General features: G+C 39.2%; 1 protein-coding gene across 8 annotated transcripts in view; it reads left to right on the top strand.

The window, feature by feature from the left end:
* The window catches only part of nrxn3a (neurexin 3a), a 327753-nt gene that overhangs the window by 282449 nt on the left and 23842 nt on the right, over positions 1 to 21462 (top strand). For 6 of the 8 annotated variants that reach the window (XM_053509388.1, XM_053509387.1, XM_053509385.1 and 3 more), the window contains 2 exons: positions 5966 to 6055; positions 6654 to 6958. In XM_053509388.1, coding sequence (XP_053365363.1) covers positions 5966 to 6055; positions 6654 to 6958 — 395 coding nt within the window. The remainder of the gene's footprint in view (positions 1 to 5965; positions 6056 to 6653; positions 6959 to 21462) is intronic. The other 2 variants (XM_053509390.1, XM_053509389.1) reach the window with 1 other exon arrangement.

The following is a 21462-nucleotide window of genomic DNA, read 5'->3' as shown; positions in this document are numbered from 1 at the left end:
TGTGTGTGTGTGTGTGTGTGTGTGTGTGTGTGTGTGTATTGAGACGAGTCTCAGACGGGGACTGGCAGGTGAGTACTGCTCTTCCTCCACTCCACTGAACTCTCACTAACACACAGGGTTCACAGCTCTGGAGCCGGGAACGATAGATTATTTCCCCGTGTGTGTGTTTGTGTGTGCGTGTGTGTTATACAGTGTAGGAGATGATGATGATGATGATGATGATGATGATGATGAGATTGTGTTAAAAAAAGACAAATTGTCTATTTAAACTTTGAACTCAGCTGTACAGAAGGCAGCAGGAGCGTAGATACAGTGAGTTGTGTTCAGGCTCTGCACGTGCACGTGTAAAGACATGAAGCCAAACAAAGCACTTGTTTATTATTTATGAGGTTTTTTTTATTATTATTGTTTATCTTTATACATACAGAGCAATGCCTACGAGTGCATGAACAGTTCCAATGAAATGTACGAGAAGAAGCGTATCGGTGCTGTTGCTTCTCCGCATGAGAAATCGTCCGTTCAAGGGAAATGATGCACACACACACACACACACACACACACACACACAAACATACACATCCACTTTGACACACTCATACTCTTGTGTGTGACGTCCTATTGAGGGAATCAGACACACACACACACACCACACCCAGAAATCAGGTAGTTTCTACCATTCCTAAGGAAATCAATTATTACAGTACTGTAAAGAAGTGGTGACAAAATAAAATCTAATTTGCTTAATCTAAAAGAAATATAAATTCTTCTATTATATTTATATTAATTTATATCTCTATTTTTAGGGTTTAATAAAAATGCACGGTACATGTTAATTTAATATAGTGGTTTATTATTATTATTATTATTGTTATTATACATTTTTATGTAAAAAAAAAAAAATCAGGTTTCATCAAAATGAAAAAACTGCTTAATATGAGAATAAAAGCTTTTTATAAAATAAATGGAAGAAATGGCTTAAATCCAAAATTCTGTTTAATTAAATTTTTAGAGAAATAAAAGTAAAAATGCCTTAATTGAATTAATTTTTACTTATCGTTTAAAAGTAAACATCTGTAAAGTAAAATATAAAAAATGAATACATAAAAAATGAAGAACTTATTAATTTATGTTAAAAAACAAAAGGTTATGAGATCAGATAAACTTTTTTGAAATTTCACATTTTTACTTTTGCAAAAAGTTTGAGAAAAATGAAAAAAAAGATTTTTTTGGCTTTAGTTTTCTGTGTAAACTGTTGAACAGCGTAACTCGCCCGAATCCGAGAGGACGTGTAAAAACAGCGATGCTCTCTCTGACCTCGAGTCGGTGCACGAAGCTTCCCGTATCTCAGAGCCCTTTAGATACTAAAGCAAAAAGGAGCCTTATCGTGTCGGCATCTGGGTACATAGCGTACACAATGCATCGACCTCACATCTTGTGCAATCAGATGGAGCGCCGCAGAGCCTCCCAGCCCTCTCGCTGAGATGATAAAAAGTCCCTGGGGCTCAGACGTCGCAGGGAAAGCTGCAGGGAGAGGAGGAGAACGCGCGCAGGGGAAGTGACCCAACTCCGCTGTAAGACAGGACGAAAATACATAGACGTTCAGACGGGAACGATCCGTTATTTCCAGGAGATTGAAAGCAGCAATTCTGTAAACGTAAAGCTTTGTATCGTACAAGTGAAATACAATTACTTAAATCAAATACAAAAATCTCTTGACCTTATAAATCTCACAGTAAAGGCGGGAAAAGATAAGCTTTCAATATCCACCCCTGGTCTAATCCTGAAATTAAACGAAGCCGCCGGGGAGCCCGAGACAAACGCTGGCGGTCTTATTGTGCCAGACGGACCGTCCTCAGGAGCCCAGGCCACATTTGTGATTTGTGTGTGTGTGTGTGTGTGTGTGTGTAAATGAAAAAAAATAAAAAATAGTAAGGAATGAGTTTTAAATTCTTTAATAGTGAAGTTTAATCATCTGCTAATCTGTACAAGTGCTGTGTAGACTTCTTATTCGAGAAGACTTTCTCCGGAGGACACTGCTATTTTTTCCATACAGCTGTAACTAAGTTCTAATAATTTAAAGGGCAGATATTATGCCAAAATTTTTTTTTGTAATTTTCAGACATTCTGACGGGTCTCCAGTGTGCATGTATAGACAAACAAAAAAATAGGAGAAACACAATGTAAACTTTTCACCGTAATGTGAAGTCATATAGGAAGCCCCTCCTCTGGCTTGTTTTTCTGTTGAGGGGCGTGGCTCAGAAGTAGCTCGTTTCTCTATTGAGGGGCGTGGCTCAAAAGTAGCTCGTTTCTCTATTGAGGGGCGTGGCTCAGAAATAGCTCGTTTCTCTATTGAGGGGCGTGGCTCAGAAGTAGCTCGTTTCTCTGTTGAGGGGCGTGGCTCAGAAGTAGCTTATTTTCATAGACCCTGAAACGGTGTATTTGCAGGAGGAATGTTGTATTTGCCAAAGGAGTATGAGGTATGAAAATGAATGCATTATCTCTTGGGGTGGGGTATTGCAACTTAAATATTAAAACACACACACACTTTGAGGGACCTCTGAGACCTGGGCTGAGCTGTTAAAAAAAATATAGGGAAATACTGTAGAGAACCGTTAACAGTGAGGTGTTGGAGTTCGAGGCAGGATGGCGAGATATTTTTTTCCTTACAAATCGTTGGCGTAATGCAGAGCCGGATCGATGGAGCCGGCAGACGAACGAGGCAAATCCATAATCAGAGCAGGAAACAAAACGGCGAGGGTCAGAATCATGAGGCGATAATGTGAGGTTTAGAAATGTGTAAAGAGCCGGCTGATTACAAAGGGTGAGAACAATCCAGAATATGACGTATTGATGAGATAAGAATAAAAAATCAATGTGAGCTTGAGTCCTCGCCCTTAAACACATTGACGTAATTATGGATGACACACGATGACGTGCCATGATGGAATTCAGTTCAGTGGGATATTGTGGGAGTGACACACTAAAACACGCGTGACACGCATTTAAACACACTCTTGATTGTTCAAATGAACTGAAAGGTTTTAGCAGCAAGGATACCCACGTGGTTGTCAATCCAGTCACATGGGTCAAAGTGGAAGTTTCGAACTTCTCATCCGCACAGGGATGAACATAAAGTTTTTTGGAAGCAGAGTACGGTCTACCTGGATCCAATCGTGTGCCCTAGTTACAGACGTAGCTTGTCCATTTGTTATTTGCTATTAAGCTAACTTCAGCATTATAGATGATGCGCGCTAAGAGTAGCAGGCGGCGAGGGGAGGCGCGGTTCAGTCCGAGACCCTTGGGGAGGCCTGGAGAACCAGGTGTTGGTCGGAAGCAGGTGCTTCAGTCCAGCAGAGGTGTTATTTTTAGGGCCGTAATTTTCGGGATCAGAAGAAGAACGCGCTCGCAAAGTCTGGCCATGAATAATGAGAGAAGACAGGAAATGACATCAGCAGTTTGAAACAGCTAGACTAGTTGTGAATGTTTTGCAAAGTCGCTCTGAGGCTGTGAGCACAAGCAGAGCGCTGTATTGTCCATTTTTTTTTTTCTGAAGCATCTGAAGTCACTGAAGGTCACGTACCTCTAATACGCTAATAATTTATACTAATCGTTTGTTTCTGTTTCCTGTAATCCAAAGTTTCTATAGTGAATTACATCTCTCGTCTTGGGCAAATACTCATATTTTGCAAGAGTTTCAGCTCTTCTTCCTTTTTGTTCTTTATGAGTTTATGAGCAGGTGGTGCTATACTGCCCCCTAAAGACCCGGAGTGTTGAGCAGCAAAAATAAAAGGTAATCATGTTGTACGAGTCATGCCACTTAAACAACACCAGTTACACAGCATTTCAGGGTTTACTTTATAATTTTGGTCAGTTTTAATATTTTAAAAGCTTGAGACAAATCAGGCAATAAACATTAGTGCCGTTGAATCAAATAAAAAATAAAAAACACAACGGTAGCAGTTCAACTGTGATTTACAGCTCCATTTGCTGAATGCTCACAGATATATATTTTAAATTTTGAAATGAAATATCATTTAAATCAGAAGTGAGACATGAGACAAGTGTCTAGACGAGTAGCGGTGCTTAAGAGATGCTGGTGGGATCTGATCGGGGCATCCGAGCACAAATTCAGGATCTATTCATCACTACTGTAATAAACATCTCACGGATCTTCAGTCCCACAAAATAAGTTGTTGTTTATTAACATCAGTGATCAGTGGTGTTGAGCGAGATGCCCAGAAACACTGTTCATATTTGCCAAGTTGTTATTGTGAATGACTTTTTTTTCTTATGCAAGTTTGCATTTTTTTTTCAATCCTGTCATCGTTCAAAAGGAAGTCATGCCCGCGGTTATGTGTATGTGTGTGTTGGAGAGAGAATTATTTTAAAAGACGCTAAAGAAGAAAGGGGTCATGGCACCTTCATGCTGTAATGGTGACGAGTGACCCGGTCGCTCTCTCCATCTGCTCTCTCCGCTCCACCTTTCCCCTCTGAGCGGCGACCCGCCCTCGCTCTGCAACACCTGCTCCATTAATTCTTATTACCGTCCCTTCCTGAGACAAACCACACAATCTGTTCACTAAAGACCCGACTGCTGAGCGCCCCTGCCCTCGCGATCGCCCGGAGCACCGGGCGCGTGCCCTCGCCATGCCTTTTCCCCTCAACTCACAAAAAGGTTTCTGTGTCGTCAGCAAGTTTTACATGAACGTCCGACTCGGTGTAACCTTTCCATCATGTTTGCATCAAAACAACTTGGAACTGTTTTATAGGATCCAAATTTGCTCATATTTGTGCTTGGATTAACATTAACGTAAAGAGATATAAAGTTAAACAATAATAAAAAAACAACCCATGGGCAGGGTCTGATTTTCGATGGTAACGTCGCTCCTTTTTTTTAACCCAACCAGAGTAACTAACAAGACCTCAATCTTATTGCAACGTAACAAGTTCCTGCAATTTGCTTCATTTTATTATTCACAGTTTTTGTGTGTATTTTGTGTGTTTTTATGGAATAATGTTTAGTCGTATCTTAAAAAATAACAAACAGTGCTAAATCACACCAGTCGTGATCCACCCCTCATAATGAAATATAAGCAAGACGTAGGTGTCTTTTTTTTAATCGAATTATCACTCTTTGTTTTTTAAATAGGCATCAAGTACACGGAGAAAAGCAGGGATTATGGTTCCTAACAATGTTGTTTTATGTTTATTTAATAAAATAATTAAATGCAAATGTTTTTGTAAGAATGTTTTTTTCTGTTTTTGTAAAAAAAAATGATTTGTAAAATAATTAATAAAAGAAAAATTCCTATATAATAGTTATGTATTTCAATTTAAATCACACCATTTGTTCTTGGCATTTGAAATTCATATGAAGTTAGAATATTTATCCACACTTTGGAAGATGTACAGAGAATATTGTTGTGATAATAATTATTATTATAGTACAGTAAATGCTGCAATTCTGCCACATGCTTTAAAAGAGAAAAGAAAGCAGTTGCTGTTCCTCCTGCAGATGTCTCACACTGCGATGTGACTGTGCTAGAGCTGCTGAACCGTGCTATTAAAAGGTCTTTTGTTTCTTTGTTTGTTTGTTTGTTTGATTAAAACTTAACGTTAGCCAGCTGTATGTCTAATGCTGAATGATAAAAACCAGGCGACAGAGAACGAGATGCGACTCCCGGCATCTCCTCACCCGCTCTCAGCCGAGAGTTTAAGCCTGCTGGTGTTCGTTATGCAGCTATTCAGTGATTCTGATAATGACTAATGTTCGTCAGGAGACGATAACGAGCCTCTCGTTCCGGCCCATTTCTCCTGTCACTGAATGAGAGTTAAAAGATGAAGGCCAGCGTTCAAATAGAGCATAAATTTCTTTGTCTAAATCCTTCTAAACGTGTTTAAAAAGTCTTTTTAAATCAATGCCCTGCCATGATCGAGTGTTAAAGCTCTCTTTTAAACTTTAAAGGCAACAACGATAATGAGAGATTGCAAATGGCAAATAAGAAAATCCCGTTCAAATATGCCCGGCCTGTAGAGGAGTGGCTGCAAGAGAAAGGTAACCGGCACCATTCTTCAACCTTCACCATCAATAACCTTCTTTCTTTCTTTCTTTCTTTCTTTCTTTCCTGCTTTCTTTCTTTCTCCTTTTCTTTCTTGCTCTCTCTCTCTTCTTTCTCTCTGATTCTAAAGATTGCATGCTCAGTGAGTAGTAAATAGCAAACTAGTAAATTTTCCATAAACGCAATGATAAAACCGTTATAAGTACATCATAAATTGTTGATTCATCACCATTATGATTTTTGGAATCATATTCCATCACGTTGTGTTCACGCCGCAGCTTTTATTTTCTCGTAATTTGCTTAAATGTTTCATAATCTATATAGTCATTTAGCAAATTAGAGTCATTTCTTGAGTTCCAGGCTGCCTAATTCCCCAGTTTACAGCCTGACCTTTTCATTTTATTTATTTATTTATTTATTTTACGGTTTTCCTCGTATGACATTTTGTGAGGTGCCCTAATTTAAAAGGATCGTTAATCTTTAATCTGTGGTGCTGTATTGAGCTCAGGTTTGAACTGCTTCCTGTTTATTTCGGTATTTTCTTTATCTTCCTTGTAATAAACCCGCCTGGATATCCCCTTGCTCTCGTCTCAGGGCGCCAGTTAACCATCTTCAACACGCAGGCCACCATCACGATCGGTGGCACGGACCGCAGGAGGCCGTTTCAGGGCCAGCTCTCGGGCCTCTACTACAACGGCCTCAAGGTGCTCAACATGGCCGCTCAGGGCAACCCCAACATCCGGATCAACGGGAGCGTGCGGCTGGTGGGCGACGTCCCCGCTGCCGGATCGGCCCGCACCACGGCCATGCCCCCGGAGATGTCCACCACCTTCATCGAGACCACCACCACCATGTCCACCACCACCACGAGAAAACACCGCTCGCCACCTACAATATCGGTACTGCTGCATCAACACGCGCACACACACACACACACACGGCAAACACACACACGGCAAACACACACACGGCAGACACTCAAACACATGTTCATGAATACATTGGATGGGTTTCTTCATTCCTTGTTGTAAAGTAAGAGAAAGAAATCTCATTAATTATTTTGTTCACTGTATAATATTTTATTTATGAATTAGTTTCGTTTGTTTAACACTTTCCTTGCTCTTATTTATTGTGCTATTTCACAGTGTTTACATCCTCGGTACATACACTGGTACCTCTGCATACAAATTTATTCCTTTCCGGAGGCTGAAATATCGTATTGCAAAACCGTTTTTCCCATAAGAAATAATGTAAATGCAGATAATCTGTTCCAGCCACCCAAAAATATTACCAATATTAACAATTAGCAATACTATAATCATATTTTTTAAATACAAACATTTAGAAAAGGCATATGAATGAAGTAAAATATGAAATAAACAGACATTCAACCTCACTTAACCTTAATTTATGATTCCTCTTGGCCCCAAAGATAACTGGGTTGCTTTAATAAATCTCAAAATGGCGTACACTCTGTAAAGTTTTAACTCTGAGTGCGCCTTGTCTTGTCTCTCACAGCTTGTATTACACTAATTGGGCTAGGATTAAACCTGAGTTTGGTCCTAATTAGCATTTTTGTCAATTTTATTTTATTTCAGTTGCACTTGGTTTTAAACATTTCCCAGTAGATCAGTAATTAAAATTGTAACCTCCGAATTACTGTAGATCACGACCTGCTAGAAAATCCCAATCGATTGTCCACCGTGATGGATTCAGCAGTCTTAACAACACGTTTTTTTTTTTAACACTACCTCATGTTTTATGTTTTTGCATATAATAAAAAATAAAAAATTGTACATCTTGATATCACGCACTGTTTGGGCTTCATAAGAGCCTTTTCTTTCGTGCGCAGTCTCTCACTGTAGCTCCACCCGACAGCGATCGCGCATTACAACGAGACCATTTGGGATGAATTCGTTACAAAAACAAGAGAGGGGGGTGGTGAGGGGGGTGAGAATGAATATGCAAATCAGTTGTTTTTGCAGGCCGTCACATAGGCAGGTGTGCATGAATGATTGTCAAGCAGCATGCAAATACCTCGGCTGTGGTTGTCACACGATCCAGGTGTCCGCCCGATTGTTTTGGGAAGGTTAAGAACTTTGTGAGCTGCCTCCACTTTAGCAGCAGAGCACCGTGTAATTGCGTGGGTGGAGATATGTTAATCATATGAACAGCCATCGGCGCGTTGTTCACATTCCCTCAGGTGTTTACACGTGTAAGCCTTTACAGTTCTGGAAAGCATTTTAGAGCATTATAATACAGTGAAATGAGATCAAGGATAGAATAAATCCATATACAGGAGTATAAAGTGTAAAGCAACATAGAAAATATAGCATACAGGGCTTTATAGTATACAGTAGGCAGGTATAAAATAGAGTATATAGAGAGGTGTAAAGCAACACAAAGCATTATAATACAGTATAAATTATAGAAAGTTGTATAAGGCAGTATAGAACAGTATATAGCATACAGGGGCTTAAAGAGAAGTATAGAGCTCTGTCAAGCTGCATAAAGTAATAGAGCAGTTTAAGGTGATGCGGTGTAATTTTGTATAGAGTAGTAAAAACCATGGTGAAGCTGTATAGAGCAGCATAAAGCGGTCTAGAGCATTATAAGGCATTATGTCGCAGTGTAAAGCAGTTTAGCACATTGTAACACACTATAAGGCAGTATAATGCATTATAAACCAGTATAGAGCAGTATATAATGCTATAGGCAGTCTAGAGCATTATAGAGTAACATAACATAGTATAAAGAAGTGTAAAGAGGTATAGAGTGATATAAAATACAGTAGTATACAGTAGCAGTATAGAGTACTATAAAGCAGTCTAGTGCGGAATAAAGTAGTATTAAGCAGTATATTGGGGTGTAAAGCAGTATAAAGCACTTTAAAATAACATAAAGCATAATAAAACAGTATAAGGCAGCATAAAACAGTGAAGCGTAATTCTAAGCATTATAAAGCATAACACATGACAGGAACATGAAATTTAAGTATATGACGTACAGAGCAGTAATAAGGAGTAAAGAGCATTATAAAGCAGTATTGAGCAGCCTAGAGCATTATAGAGCAGTATAAAGCATTATAGAGCAGTATAAAGCAGTATAGAGGAGTAGAAATTAGTCTAGAGGAATATAAAGCAGTATAGAGCACTATAGTACAATATAAAGCAGTATAGATCAGTATAAAGTGATATAAATCAATCTGAAGCAGTATAAAGCAATAAGAGCAGTAGTGAGCATTATAAAGCAACACTGTCTGCTCAAAGTTGATGAGACGAAGCTTTTCATAACCATCACGGGACAAATCAAACCTGCTGCATCGATATTAAAGCCATCTGTCTCTGATGCGTGCATGTGACACGGTCTGTAAAGGGCACTGTCTCTACAGGCCCTGACTGGTCAGAAACGTGAACTCTTAGCACTGCTGCACACAGTCCCTTCGACAAAAAAGGGGGGGGGCAAACTCTTAATTGCTCATTTTTATGGTCTGTGGCCATTTTAGATCCATTGTATTTGTGTTTAATTAGAATGTTGATTAGCTCCTTTACCTGGAAACGGCCGTGTAATTACTTTCTCCAAGTGCCTTCACTTAATCCTGAAGACATCGCCGATTAAACGTGTTGTCATTACAGCGCAGTTTGCTTTGCCGAGCACTTTTTTCCTTCCTCGGGAATCTTTCTTGTCACTGGACCGTGAAACATGTTGAGGGACAGGGTGCGTTCGTAGGTTTAAAACCCTGTGAATGGAGGAAAGGGTAAATTATTACCATTTTTCCCTCTCTGTTGAAGTTAATAAGACAAAAAATGCAGCTCGTTATTTTACATGGAAACTACAAAGCATGAAATCTGCTGTCATTAAGATCTGGGAAGAAAAAACTTTACGTGGTACTCTTACGAAGCTCTGATAATGAAGCCTCCTTCCATAAACTTGTCCTTATTCAGAAAACTTCACAATATTAATGGTATACATGTAGTTGCTATGGAAACAATAACATGTGACCAATCACAATTCATACGAAGGAGAGGCTGGAGAGGGGAGTGATGACAAACTAATGTCAATAAAGCACTGCTAAATCAGTTCAGGTGGTTATAGTGGCTACACTTTATTATACCAGTCTGTCATTTATTATTTTTTCTTTACCATTATGACACACACAGTGTTAGGGAAATTAGCTTTTATAATAATAATAATAATAATAATAATAGAAAAGTTGTATGAATCTGAGCGGAGCAGAGTTATTATGGAAATGTTTCTTTTGCATCAACTCTGAACTCGACCGTGTCTGATGCTCGGGATAAACCGTAGGTGCTCAGTCAAGCATCACGCCGCGTTCCAGTCAGATCACAACAGTCAAACAACATGCAAATCTGGTGGACATGCAAAAAACAAAAAGCGCTCCCTGGAGCCATGGTAGGATGGAGACAAAGATGCGGTCTGAAACCCTGGATTGAAAAGAAGAACGAGAAATAAAAAGGGAACAAGGTCAGTCGTGGATCCATGGGCCTGGATCACAGCACGCTTTGCTCTTTTGTGTTATCTGGGTGACTAATACACAGTCATGATGCGTAAAAGTGGGCGGGCTTCGCTACAGTTAATGCGGTGAGTCAGCGCGCTCCTGTATTTTATGGCTGCGTGCGTTTACTATCGCCTCTAGGGCCATCCTCCTACGCAAATAAACATTAACACTCCGCTTAGCATGAATTTCTGTCTAGTTAATTCCAAAGTGCACATGAAATCGAATGTGGTATAATGAGCACTTAACTATCACGCATCCAGATATTACTAGAGTACTTTTTTATCCCTTTAGAGTTACATTTAACATCATGAAGAAAATAACTGCGTGTTTATTCAAATGTGACACTCCAGAATACGAGTGCCGGTGCTTCTCCGAGTGCGCAGTGCGGTACAGCCAGAGCAGCTCGCGTGGGTTTTTTTATTCTCGCTTTTTTCTCTTTTTCCCTGTCGGCACAAAGGGAGGCTCGGGCCCCGCCACGGCGGAATTGGCAGAGGGATACTCATTAAGACGTAGCAGCCTGGTAGGTCAATACGCTGCCGGTCGTGTTTGCATTCCAGTCTTAATTTGTGCAAACAGGATCAGTAAACAAGCTGTCGGTTACAGTCGGGGAAGTAATTTAATTGTTGCGCTGCAATCTCATGTTTTACACTGAGAAGGAGAGAGAGAGAGAGAGATCAGAGAACGAGCCTGTTTATATATCGTTTTCAGTACTGCATCAGATCGGAATAAAAGAGATGACTTTGCTATGGATCGAGCTTAATTAAGATCAAGGGCAGGAAGAGAGAGACAGAAACAGACACACGGGTTTGGCAAGAGCTCTGATGTGAATCCCAAAAGGAAGAAAAAGTAGGAAATAATTTAAGGAAATATTCAGGGTTTAGAACAGAAAAAAATATTTTTATACTCTGCATCAAAAGCAAGTATTATGATGTTTCATGTTTAAACAGTGAAAGCTAGTGATGGGAAGTTCGGATCATTTTACCGACTTGGATCTTTGAGTCTCGTTCAGCAAAATGAACAAATCTTTTTCTGAGTCATCTCGTACATTTCTTTCATTTTAGCTAAATGTTATTAAAATATTAGTATATATAAGTATATATTAAATATATATTAGTGTGTTACTTCCCTAACATTTACTACTTACTGTACACAAAAAAAAAGATTCATTCACTAAATCTTATAAGGCTGTCACGTTATGAACAAATGGCTTGGAAAACCCGAAGACCCGAAAAGATGAACTAATTCCTGTAGAACCTTTGATATACCACACGGGTGACTGAATGAATCATTCCTAGAGACGACTCGTTCTTCCCGAGTCACACTTAAGATTTGTTCTAAGTGAAAGCCTCCATTCTGTATGAGTAAATACTGTGTATGCATAGGATGCCAAAATTTCTGGACCGCACTGTATAAGTTATAATATATATATATATAGTCTTTTTGCTCATCAAAATCTTTTAGTAATAAAATTGTGGTAAAAAAAAAAAAAGATCACAAAAATGCGACTAGTCATATAAACGCAGGTATTTAGTTAAGTTTTAAGTTTTGTGCTGTGGCCAGTAGAGGGCGGTAGTCGAACTACATCAAGTTCTCAATTTCGGCAAAAATCGGTTGATAAACACCTTATCTTCCTCATGCAACATAATTGGAAAATTTTAATCGTAAACCATGTTAAAGCGCTTAAATTAAGATGAGCAGTAGGGATGGGAATCACCAGGGACCTCTCGATATGATATTGTCACGATACCTGGATGTCGATTCGATTTGCATTGTGATTCTATAAGTATCACAATTTTTTAAAGATCCCCATAAGCTATTTATTTATTATTTCAGATTTTGTTACAATTCTAAACAAACTATATTCACTAGCACCACGTATTAAAAATAAAATCACTCATACCACGCAGGATGCCGTGCTGTGTGAATAGTCTCGAGTGCACCACCTGTAGGATTATGGAGAAATTGCAGTATTTTACTACTTTAAATGTAAACATGTATAACATAATTTATTTAAAATATGTACCATAGATATGTACCATTATGATATGTACCATATCTGGATCGATACATAACTAAATTAAACTCTTTTTTTCCTCTATAAAACCACGCTGCTGGTGAGGTTATTTTTAGAGGTAACCAGGAAAATCTGGTGTCAAAATAAGGGTTCCCTGTTTCTTACCAAGTCACGGAATCCTCATTTAAGTCTTACACAAATTTTTTGTTCTTTTATAGGATGCCAGTACTTTTGCCATTATTAAATATCTATTATTCTAAGCATCAAAAATATATAGTCAAGTTTAATCAAATGTTTATAAAATGAGTTTGTATTTAAAATGAATGAGTCTAAAGTGTGATGGAATATTCCGCTTATGTGTCGACTACGCCTAACTCCACAATATAAACTTGATTAATTGAGGTTTAAATGACATCTGTATGTACATAAATTAAATAAACTTAGTGAGAAAACATCGAGTACTTTTTATTTAAAGACTTTAATCGGTGTATACATTGTAACCCAAGAATGATCAGAAATTACAATAATTTACAAGTTTATTCATCAACATTAGGTTACAAGTTATTGAGGAAAAAATCTGACCACATTTTCCAAAGGGAAATTTCTTATCATCTCACATTCATTAGTTTTTTCCTTAATGCGAGTATAAATAAGCATGCAGCTCGTGTCCTTTTATTTGCATAAGGACCGCAAGTCTTCCATCTTTAATGTGAGAGTAAGTGTCGAGTTTACGTGATAGAGCTGTAGATGTTCCTTCCTTTCTTCTGGCTATTGAAGTTAATGATGCTACGTGAGTTTAAACATCCGCGGCTACGGGACGATCCGTATTCAGAGCTGCTGTTTGTTTTCTTTTTCCACGTTTGAGCTTGTTAAGAGGTTGAATCTGAGCAACGCTTACCTTTACTTCTTTATATCGATTTTTTAATTATTATTTGGCTTCAATTAGGTGCTGCATGAAATAAAACTAATTATTGATTAAGTGTCAAACTTTCTATAACAGCACATTTGTGTTGTGTTTTATTCCTCTTCTACTACAACAATGTCCATATGATATCATAATTTCATGCATGAGTTATTAATTTAAAACTTTTTACCTGATACACCCGACTGGGAATGGAGAAGATTATATAGTACGTGAGGGAATAAAATTATAAATAAGCAGGTATGTCTTTTTAGATAGCTACTGTGCTTCATGCCGATTCTGTGATCTGCAACACAATAAACGATTGATTTGTGAATACGAGTGATCGTGGGCGTATCGTATCGCTCCCTCGTGTTTCAAGGCTAGGTCTGAAACTCGTCCCTCGTGTTAGGCACGTGGAAGGTTCATACCGCAGTCGGCGGTTATCTACCGCCGGTGATCTGCTGCGCACAGCAATGGCCGTAAGCCTCTCCGCGATAAAGCTAGAAGCACACTCAGAGGAAAGAAACGCAGAGAAATTGCCTCCATGTCCACGGGTATAATTCCTCATGGACTTTCAGGGATTTAATTAAGTTTCCATACTGCAAAGCTCTTAATTATTCACACCAGGAACGCTAGATGTTGTTTGCGTGGCGTAAACACAACATGTAGGAGTAACAGTTTCATTATTAGAATGTTGGGTCATGTGATTAAGCGATTAAGTGACTTGGCAGGTCATGATGTCAGATTAGCACACTGAATAAGCTTCAATTATTACGATCTTTTTTACTATAGTTATGTTTTGTATTAATGATGCTGTTTTGGTGAAAAGGAGCTTACATCGAGACTTTCATAACAGTTCTAAGCGCTGGATAAAACTTTTCTGATGTGCGCGTGGATTATTTATAAGAGGCTTATGTTAAAAACGCTCCTTTTATCCGATTAATTGATTGTATTTTGAAGCAATAGTATTTTCTGCATAAATATATAGTATTGTTTTGAGCCTAAAAATTCATAAAAGCCTTTATTTGTTTACTTTTTCATTTACTTTCCTTTTTTAGTGGGTGCTTTAGGGTCATCATTGGTCACATGATCAGACACCAGGTCCCGGTCCCGAGCCCAGATAAAATGGAAGGGTTGCGTCAGGAAGGGCATCTGTTGTAAAACCAAGCAATTAAATAACGAAAGATAAAATAAACCAATTAAATCTGTGCAGCTTCCTCTGATCTGATTTCTTTCCTCGGTAAACACTTCCCTGTTTGTCGTTACCTGTTTCTTATTCAGAGTTTCTCATCATACAGAACACATAGAGCTTAACCGAACCGTGTTCATACAGGGAGGCTCCAGTTCAGCGTAACCCACCGGGGCAGAGTTTTAAAAATAAAAGTCAGTCAGCAGAAGGCAGTTACTGCGGCGTCACAATGAAGCCCAACATTTCTCCGGAGCTCCAGTGTTAAGAATCCAATTACGTGGCGTCCGTGAGGAGCAGAAACGGACCGCTGTGCACACGACTGATAGGTTTCAGAAGGTGCTGACAAGCTATGTGGGAGGACAGGTATTAAACACGAATATTAAGGATTTCGCTAACTTTACAAGACGCCGGTCTCCAGTTTATGGAAACGTGAGAGCCGAGCGAGGACGAGCCGGAGAACTCAAAGTCGGAAATGTGAGGAACGTTTCACTTTGCTGTTTGAAGTCAAGACCGAGGCTCTAAAGATCAGCGTGGAGGTGACTTTTATTTTTTACTGCATAGGACCAACATGAGACACAGGACATGAGACACAGGACAGGACAAACAGGAGAGATTTCTCCGCAGCGATTTGGGTTATGCCTCAGAACCGAGTCATGCTTAATGCCTCAGGGTAAATAGCAGATGCTTTATATTTTTGCACATTTTTCATAATTGGGTTGCCATGTGCAGGCACTGATATTCCATTTATCTTGGTAAAGATTAAACATTTTAAACATGAGACTTAAAAGTAGCTTTTGAAGATGTTTCTTTCATGTTTGCAAGTTTTTATTAAATATCTTAAAACATTACTAACAACTTATTTACAATAAAACAGCTTTTTAAAGGCTCAGTCCACTATAACTACACTTTACCCTAAATTTTTATTCATGGCTCGTAGGAAAAATGTTCATTTCAGTCGCACAAGTTAACCTATTAAGTTGGCATCATCTTCCAAACTAGGGAAATTAACTTTTATCTTTCATTGCGTTTTTTGATTTTGTAATCTTAAGTAATCCGGTCACTTTAAAAGTACAACCCTGTTACTCATTTAAATTATAAAAGGAATGAAAGTTATATTATAAAAAAAATCAGTACATTGTCCTAACTGAATGGAAGGTAAAAACATGGTTGACGGGGCCTAGAACCAGTCCCAGACCCTGAGGCAGGAATCGAACCCAGACCCTGGCGGTGCAAGGCAACAGTGTTAACCACTACTTCACTGTGCCGTCCTCATACTAGTACCTTCTAACTGGCACATTAAATCATATTCAAGAAGGATAAAAAAACGATTAGAAAAACTCAGCAAGCTGTATTTTTATTTATTTGTATAAAAAGATGGTTCCTCTCCATGAGCTTTGGGGTTTTGTTCTTCTCCGACCGCAGTTTGTTTCTTCCATCTTTTCACACTGAAGAGGTAATATTTCCTATCTGAGCATATAAAGTGTTTATGTGTGTGTGTGTGTGTGTGTGTGTATAAAATAATAAAGCTCGGCTGCCGAGTGCCACGCAGTCCATAAAGCTGATATACCGGTTACGCTCCTGTCCTGCTTTTCTATCTTCATCTCCTCCTTCACATCCCGCTCTCTGTCGACGCGCGCGGACGCTCACCCAAGCCGCTCTTTATCTCCGCGCCCTCTCTTCTCCTTCCAAATTAAACAGGCCCCGCCGCAATAAAAGACGCAGCTTTAGATTTGAATCTGTAATTGAAACAAACTGCGTCTTGCTGTTCCAATTTTAAGCGACGCTTCTAACTGGGACTCGCGCACTCCCTGGTGACCTTGCGCTCCTGGCTGTGAGAATGATTGAAGATCAAGGACTGGAACCATTTCCTTTCAAACGGGAAGATGAATGGAGGTTGTTTGGAAGTGGCTCCGTTGCCCCGGAGCAATTAGACTGTGGTCGTGAAGCACCAAGTACGATATTTTGAACAAGATTGTGTTTGTGTGACGTGGTGGTGTTCTTCTCGAGATTCGCTTTGAGTCACGTCTGAATTAGATTTGACAAATATGTTTGTAAAGTAAAGGTAAAGATTGATAAATGCTTTAAATATCAATCAAACTGATTTATATTATATTATAAAACACAATTTTGCCCAACCTACTGTAGATTGTTAAAGGTGGCACGGTGGCTTTGTGGTTATCACCGTCACCTTGCACCTCCGGGGTGTGGGTTTGATTCCCGCCTCGGCGTCTGTGTGTATGGAGTTTGCATGTTCTCCCTAATGCTCGGTGGGTTTCCTCTTACAGAAATGCAGATTAGGCTAACTGGAGTTCCCAGATTGGGAATAGAGCCCAATGGTCACCATTGGGTTCCACGCGATCTAGTTGGACTACAGAGGCTCCTAGATGGATGGAGTTTGCTAAAACTACACTTTGCTTAGCAAATATAGTGGTTACTCACTGTGTGTTCTCAGTAGGTCACATGACCATAACAGGTACACAGGTCAAGCTTAACACCTTACCTAAAACCCCTGGAAGCACACATCACTTTTCTCACACATCCACTCATATGTTAAAAAGAGTGAGCTTTTCCTGGAGTGTCTATATATTGACCAAAAGTTTGTGGACACCTTAAATACACACCCTATTATGTATGTGATTCTTTTTCGAACTCTTGCCAAAATTCGAATCACGCATCCATGTAAAACGTCCTCGTACGCTGTACTGTAGTGTGACATTACATGAAGGACAACGATGCACCTGTGAGAGTCATGAAGATGTGGTGTCTTAAGGATGTGTTGAAGTGGAAGGACTTGTCCTCCATATTGAACACTCTCTGGATGAACTGAAATTGGAGCCGCCTCGACATCCCAACGTCAGTGCCTGAGCTCAGTAATGCTTTTGTAGGATGGCAAATGAACACAAATCCCTACAGTCACGCTCCAGCAACCATCTAGTGGAGAGCGTTCCCAGAAGACAAAGAGCTTATCATCTGAATTGGGATTTCTTAACAAGAGCATATGGATGTGATGGTTAGGGTGCGCAAACTTTTGCCTGTGTGGTGTGGTAATTTGTAGAAGGTAAATATGATGCAACCTTTCCATAGGAAACCTTTTTTTTTTAAAAAGACAGATTTGGACATAATAAAATTCTAAAGATAAGTCTATAATTATTTTATTACCCAACGTCCAGAATGAATCCGGTTTAAAAATAAAAATTAGCATGCAGTTCCCGGCAGTGAGGTTATTTTAATGAAGAATTAAAAGCCTGAGACACACAGAGAGATTGTTAAATTTGACACGTATTGTACACGTGATCACGGCCGCTGCTGGGGATCGCTCAGCGAGACGAGATGACAGGAGACAGAGATGACAAGAGAGACAGGTCTCGTTTTTTTTTTTTTTTTTTTTTCACGAAAAGGATCTTCTCCCGTGTTATTGATTCGACGTGTAAGACAAGCTGCTCGCTCCCCGGCCTGTCAGAGCAGAGATGGACACAAGCGCATCGGCTCTCCCAATGGAGACACGCGCCCGGATCATTATCTCTCCGAGAAAAGAAAGTCGCGGACTGACTTTCTCTCCCAGTTCGTGTTCAAAGCGACGCTAAATCACTCGACACCGTCCCGAAGAGGACGTGCTGTGAGATCTGTCTTAATCCTAATTACACGCTTGATTGAAATCTTAATAATTGAGGATGTCAGCTCGAACCTTTCGCGCTGACACACGGGCTCATTATTTTTCATTTGTGAAATCCTGGATTTGAAGTTGAAGTAAAAAGGAAGCAGCCGGGACAGAAACCTGGTCGTGGGTTCCCGGGGTGATTTCTTGTTTTTTTAGGGCAAGCAGAAGATTTTTTTTTTACACCTGGAGGGATGTTAAATCTTTATCGGGTTGCGTTCAGGGTGATAGAGTAGAATGCAGTTAAAATGCAAAAATTTTATTTGTACATTAGCATTTTCGTTATAATTGGACGCTGGTCAAATTTGAACCACCTGCATTTACTTGGGCGACGTCCCCATCCCACTCTGGAGAACCATGAAGTGTCCTAAAAATATGGAAGAACACAGCGGATAAAATGGGAACATGCATTCATCGAGCTCATACCACTTCCCAGCCGTGTCCCTGTCAGGTTCTCAATGTGTCAATCATGATGTCACTTATTTCATCTCACGCGCATGATCATGTGCTCACCATGAGATCTCACCGTGCTCCTATCAGGCGCTGATCGCTCGCCTGTAAGTTGTTGTTGTGTCTGGCGTGTTGGTGTAAATACTTTGACACGTGCAGTGCTTTGCATAATAAAGTGATGGTATAAGGAATCAGATCCTGAATTTATACAAAATTCTCTGAATGTGACATGGACGTGCTGACAACCTCCTGCATGCGCACCATAAACGAGATAAACACCAGATTTTCAACAACATGCCAAGGTCCTACCATAAACCTCCATTTGAGAATTCCATTGATGTAGCAACGACGCAGTGACGCAACAACCACTCAGTCAGAACGCAGTCTAATATTTCCCGTCTCAGCCATGCTTGTAGTACGTCAATGAGTCCCTTAGAGGTCTTAGTTATGTCATTAACTGGTCAATGAAATCATTAGTACGTTCTAATTAAGTTCTTCCTGCCTCTTGCTTCGACCGCGTCCTCACCAGGCTTTTATTTTTAACATGTCCACATCAAGGGAGACAATACTATATCACGTCCTTACCGGTTCTTACTGCGTCAACGTAGTAGGAACAGGACTCAGTGTGACGAGGTACTGTAGAAGATGACTGGTGCTTTTAAAAATTGTGATTTTTTCTTCTTTTTTTTTTTTCTGAATCTTAAATTCTCAAAACTGAAACTGGTCAAGATGTCTTGATTTGTTTTCTAGGACAGAAGCAATGACAAAATTACATATTTATGGTTTATAAATGTGCTCATCCTAATCTATTATGAATATATTATGAATCTATAATATATTAATTGATATGGTTTAGTTTTCTGCCATTTATTTAACGATGCTGGAAGGAGTCTCCAGTGTCCATATTTTTTTTCTTAATTTAGGTTTACAAAAAAAAACATGAGGCTGCACAGTTTAAAACATCTACAGTATAATATTGTTTTGCAGACAACCAACAACAGATAACTATACAGTTGAATATCAGCAGACGAATTTAAGAGGCGAGTTCTTAGGGCGAAATTTGCATATTGCGAAATGTAACGTAAATGCAGATAATCCGATCCACCCGAAAATACTACCAATATTACCAATTTCCAAGACTATAATCATATTTTTACATATAAAAACTTATTTTATGCATATTAAAACATTCAGAAAAGACATGTAAATGAAGATAAATATAAAATAAATAGACTTTAAACCTCACTTACCCTTTAGAACTAATCTAAAAGCGGCTCCCTTTTCTTCTTGCTACCGTCCTTGTTTTTTTTTTTCGTTCATATGCAAAGTTATCACTGTAAGAGAATAAAAACGTAAAAGTATGATGTTGTAGTTCATTAAATCAATTCTGTACTGATTAAAAGTGGTTGTACGTCGAGACGTTTGCAGCAACACAGCAAAACATCACAGTATGACATTGTTGATTAATTTCCTGAGCTAGTTCATTTCAAACTCAGCCGGTTTCCTGAGCACCTTTTTTAAAAAAAAAAATTATTTTATTTTACAAGACGTGTTTAAAGATGAAGAAGTCCAGATCGTCCGTCTGTGTTTTAACCCCTTCTAATTGAACTCGTGTAATTCACAGTTAATCTATACATCTTCAAGCGCACTGACCATCGGGACACTTTAAATCAGCAAGACTGTAAAAACATGACACGGGGAACTTCTTAAATCTGCTCGATTATTCCGGTGTCAGCGATTTCCTCACCGCTCTGTAATCGATTAGGAGTGGGGCCACCGCTGTGAAATGAACGGCTCAACGCCTTTCCTCGCTCTAAATCACACTCCGGGTGTTATATCTCAGTGATGTACGTCCGCAGGCGTTCTGCTGAGGGCGCGCTGATGGATTCGCCCGCGCATCTGAGCTGAGCTCGGCTCGAAACCTCTACAAAATATCCGTACCTATTTATTCGCGTCAGCGAGTGTTTGGAAACACGTACTAAATTATTTCGTCATTCTCCGAGTGCTTTCGATCTTATAATTTAAAATGAGTCGTCTGTTTGACGTGAGAACGCTCTTCACGATGGTTAGGGAGGGGATTTGAGATCGGAAAAATAGCTTTTGTTCCTTAATTGCTAACGGAAATCAATTAGATTATTTCTCTGCTCATTTTATCAGGTGACAAGTTAAATAGGAAAAGAAGTCGTGATGCGTTCAATACTCAACTTCAGACTAATGTGCTCCAATTTTAGCTTAAATGCTGAGAGTTTGACAAAAGGAAGCTCTCTGACCCCCATTAAACAATTTCAAACACCCGATGAGTCGAAGTGAAAAGCAGTCGTGATTTAGCCTACACTTAAATATGCTTGTCTCATTTTTTTGTTTTTTCCACCCTAGTTTTTTGTTTAAAAGGCTGCGGAATTATGAAAGAAATCAAAGAAGAATAGATTATTATTGTAGAGGTTGAGACAAGTCTGAAAGTCGAGGTTATTACCGTGACATGTGGCGAGACGTGCAGTCGGCTTTTATGGTAGTTTGTTCTAATCAAGAATAATTCTGTTTGGAAAAAATAAAAACTATATACAGTATGTTTTTTTTATTTATATATAGTTTTTTTTCTGAACAGAATTATTCTTGATGAGTAGGCGGCATAATGCTATAATAGTGAGCACTGTGGCCTCACACCTACAGGG

The sequence above is a fragment of the Clarias gariepinus genome, chromosome 13 (genome assembly GCF_024256425.1).
Source record: "Clarias gariepinus isolate MV-2021 ecotype Netherlands chromosome 13, CGAR_prim_01v2, whole genome shotgun sequence".
Lineage (NCBI taxonomy): Eukaryota > Metazoa > Chordata > Actinopteri > Siluriformes > Clariidae > Clarias > Clarias gariepinus.
Note: the sequence above shows the minus strand (reverse complement) of the source record. Positions and strands in the feature narration are given on the sequence as shown.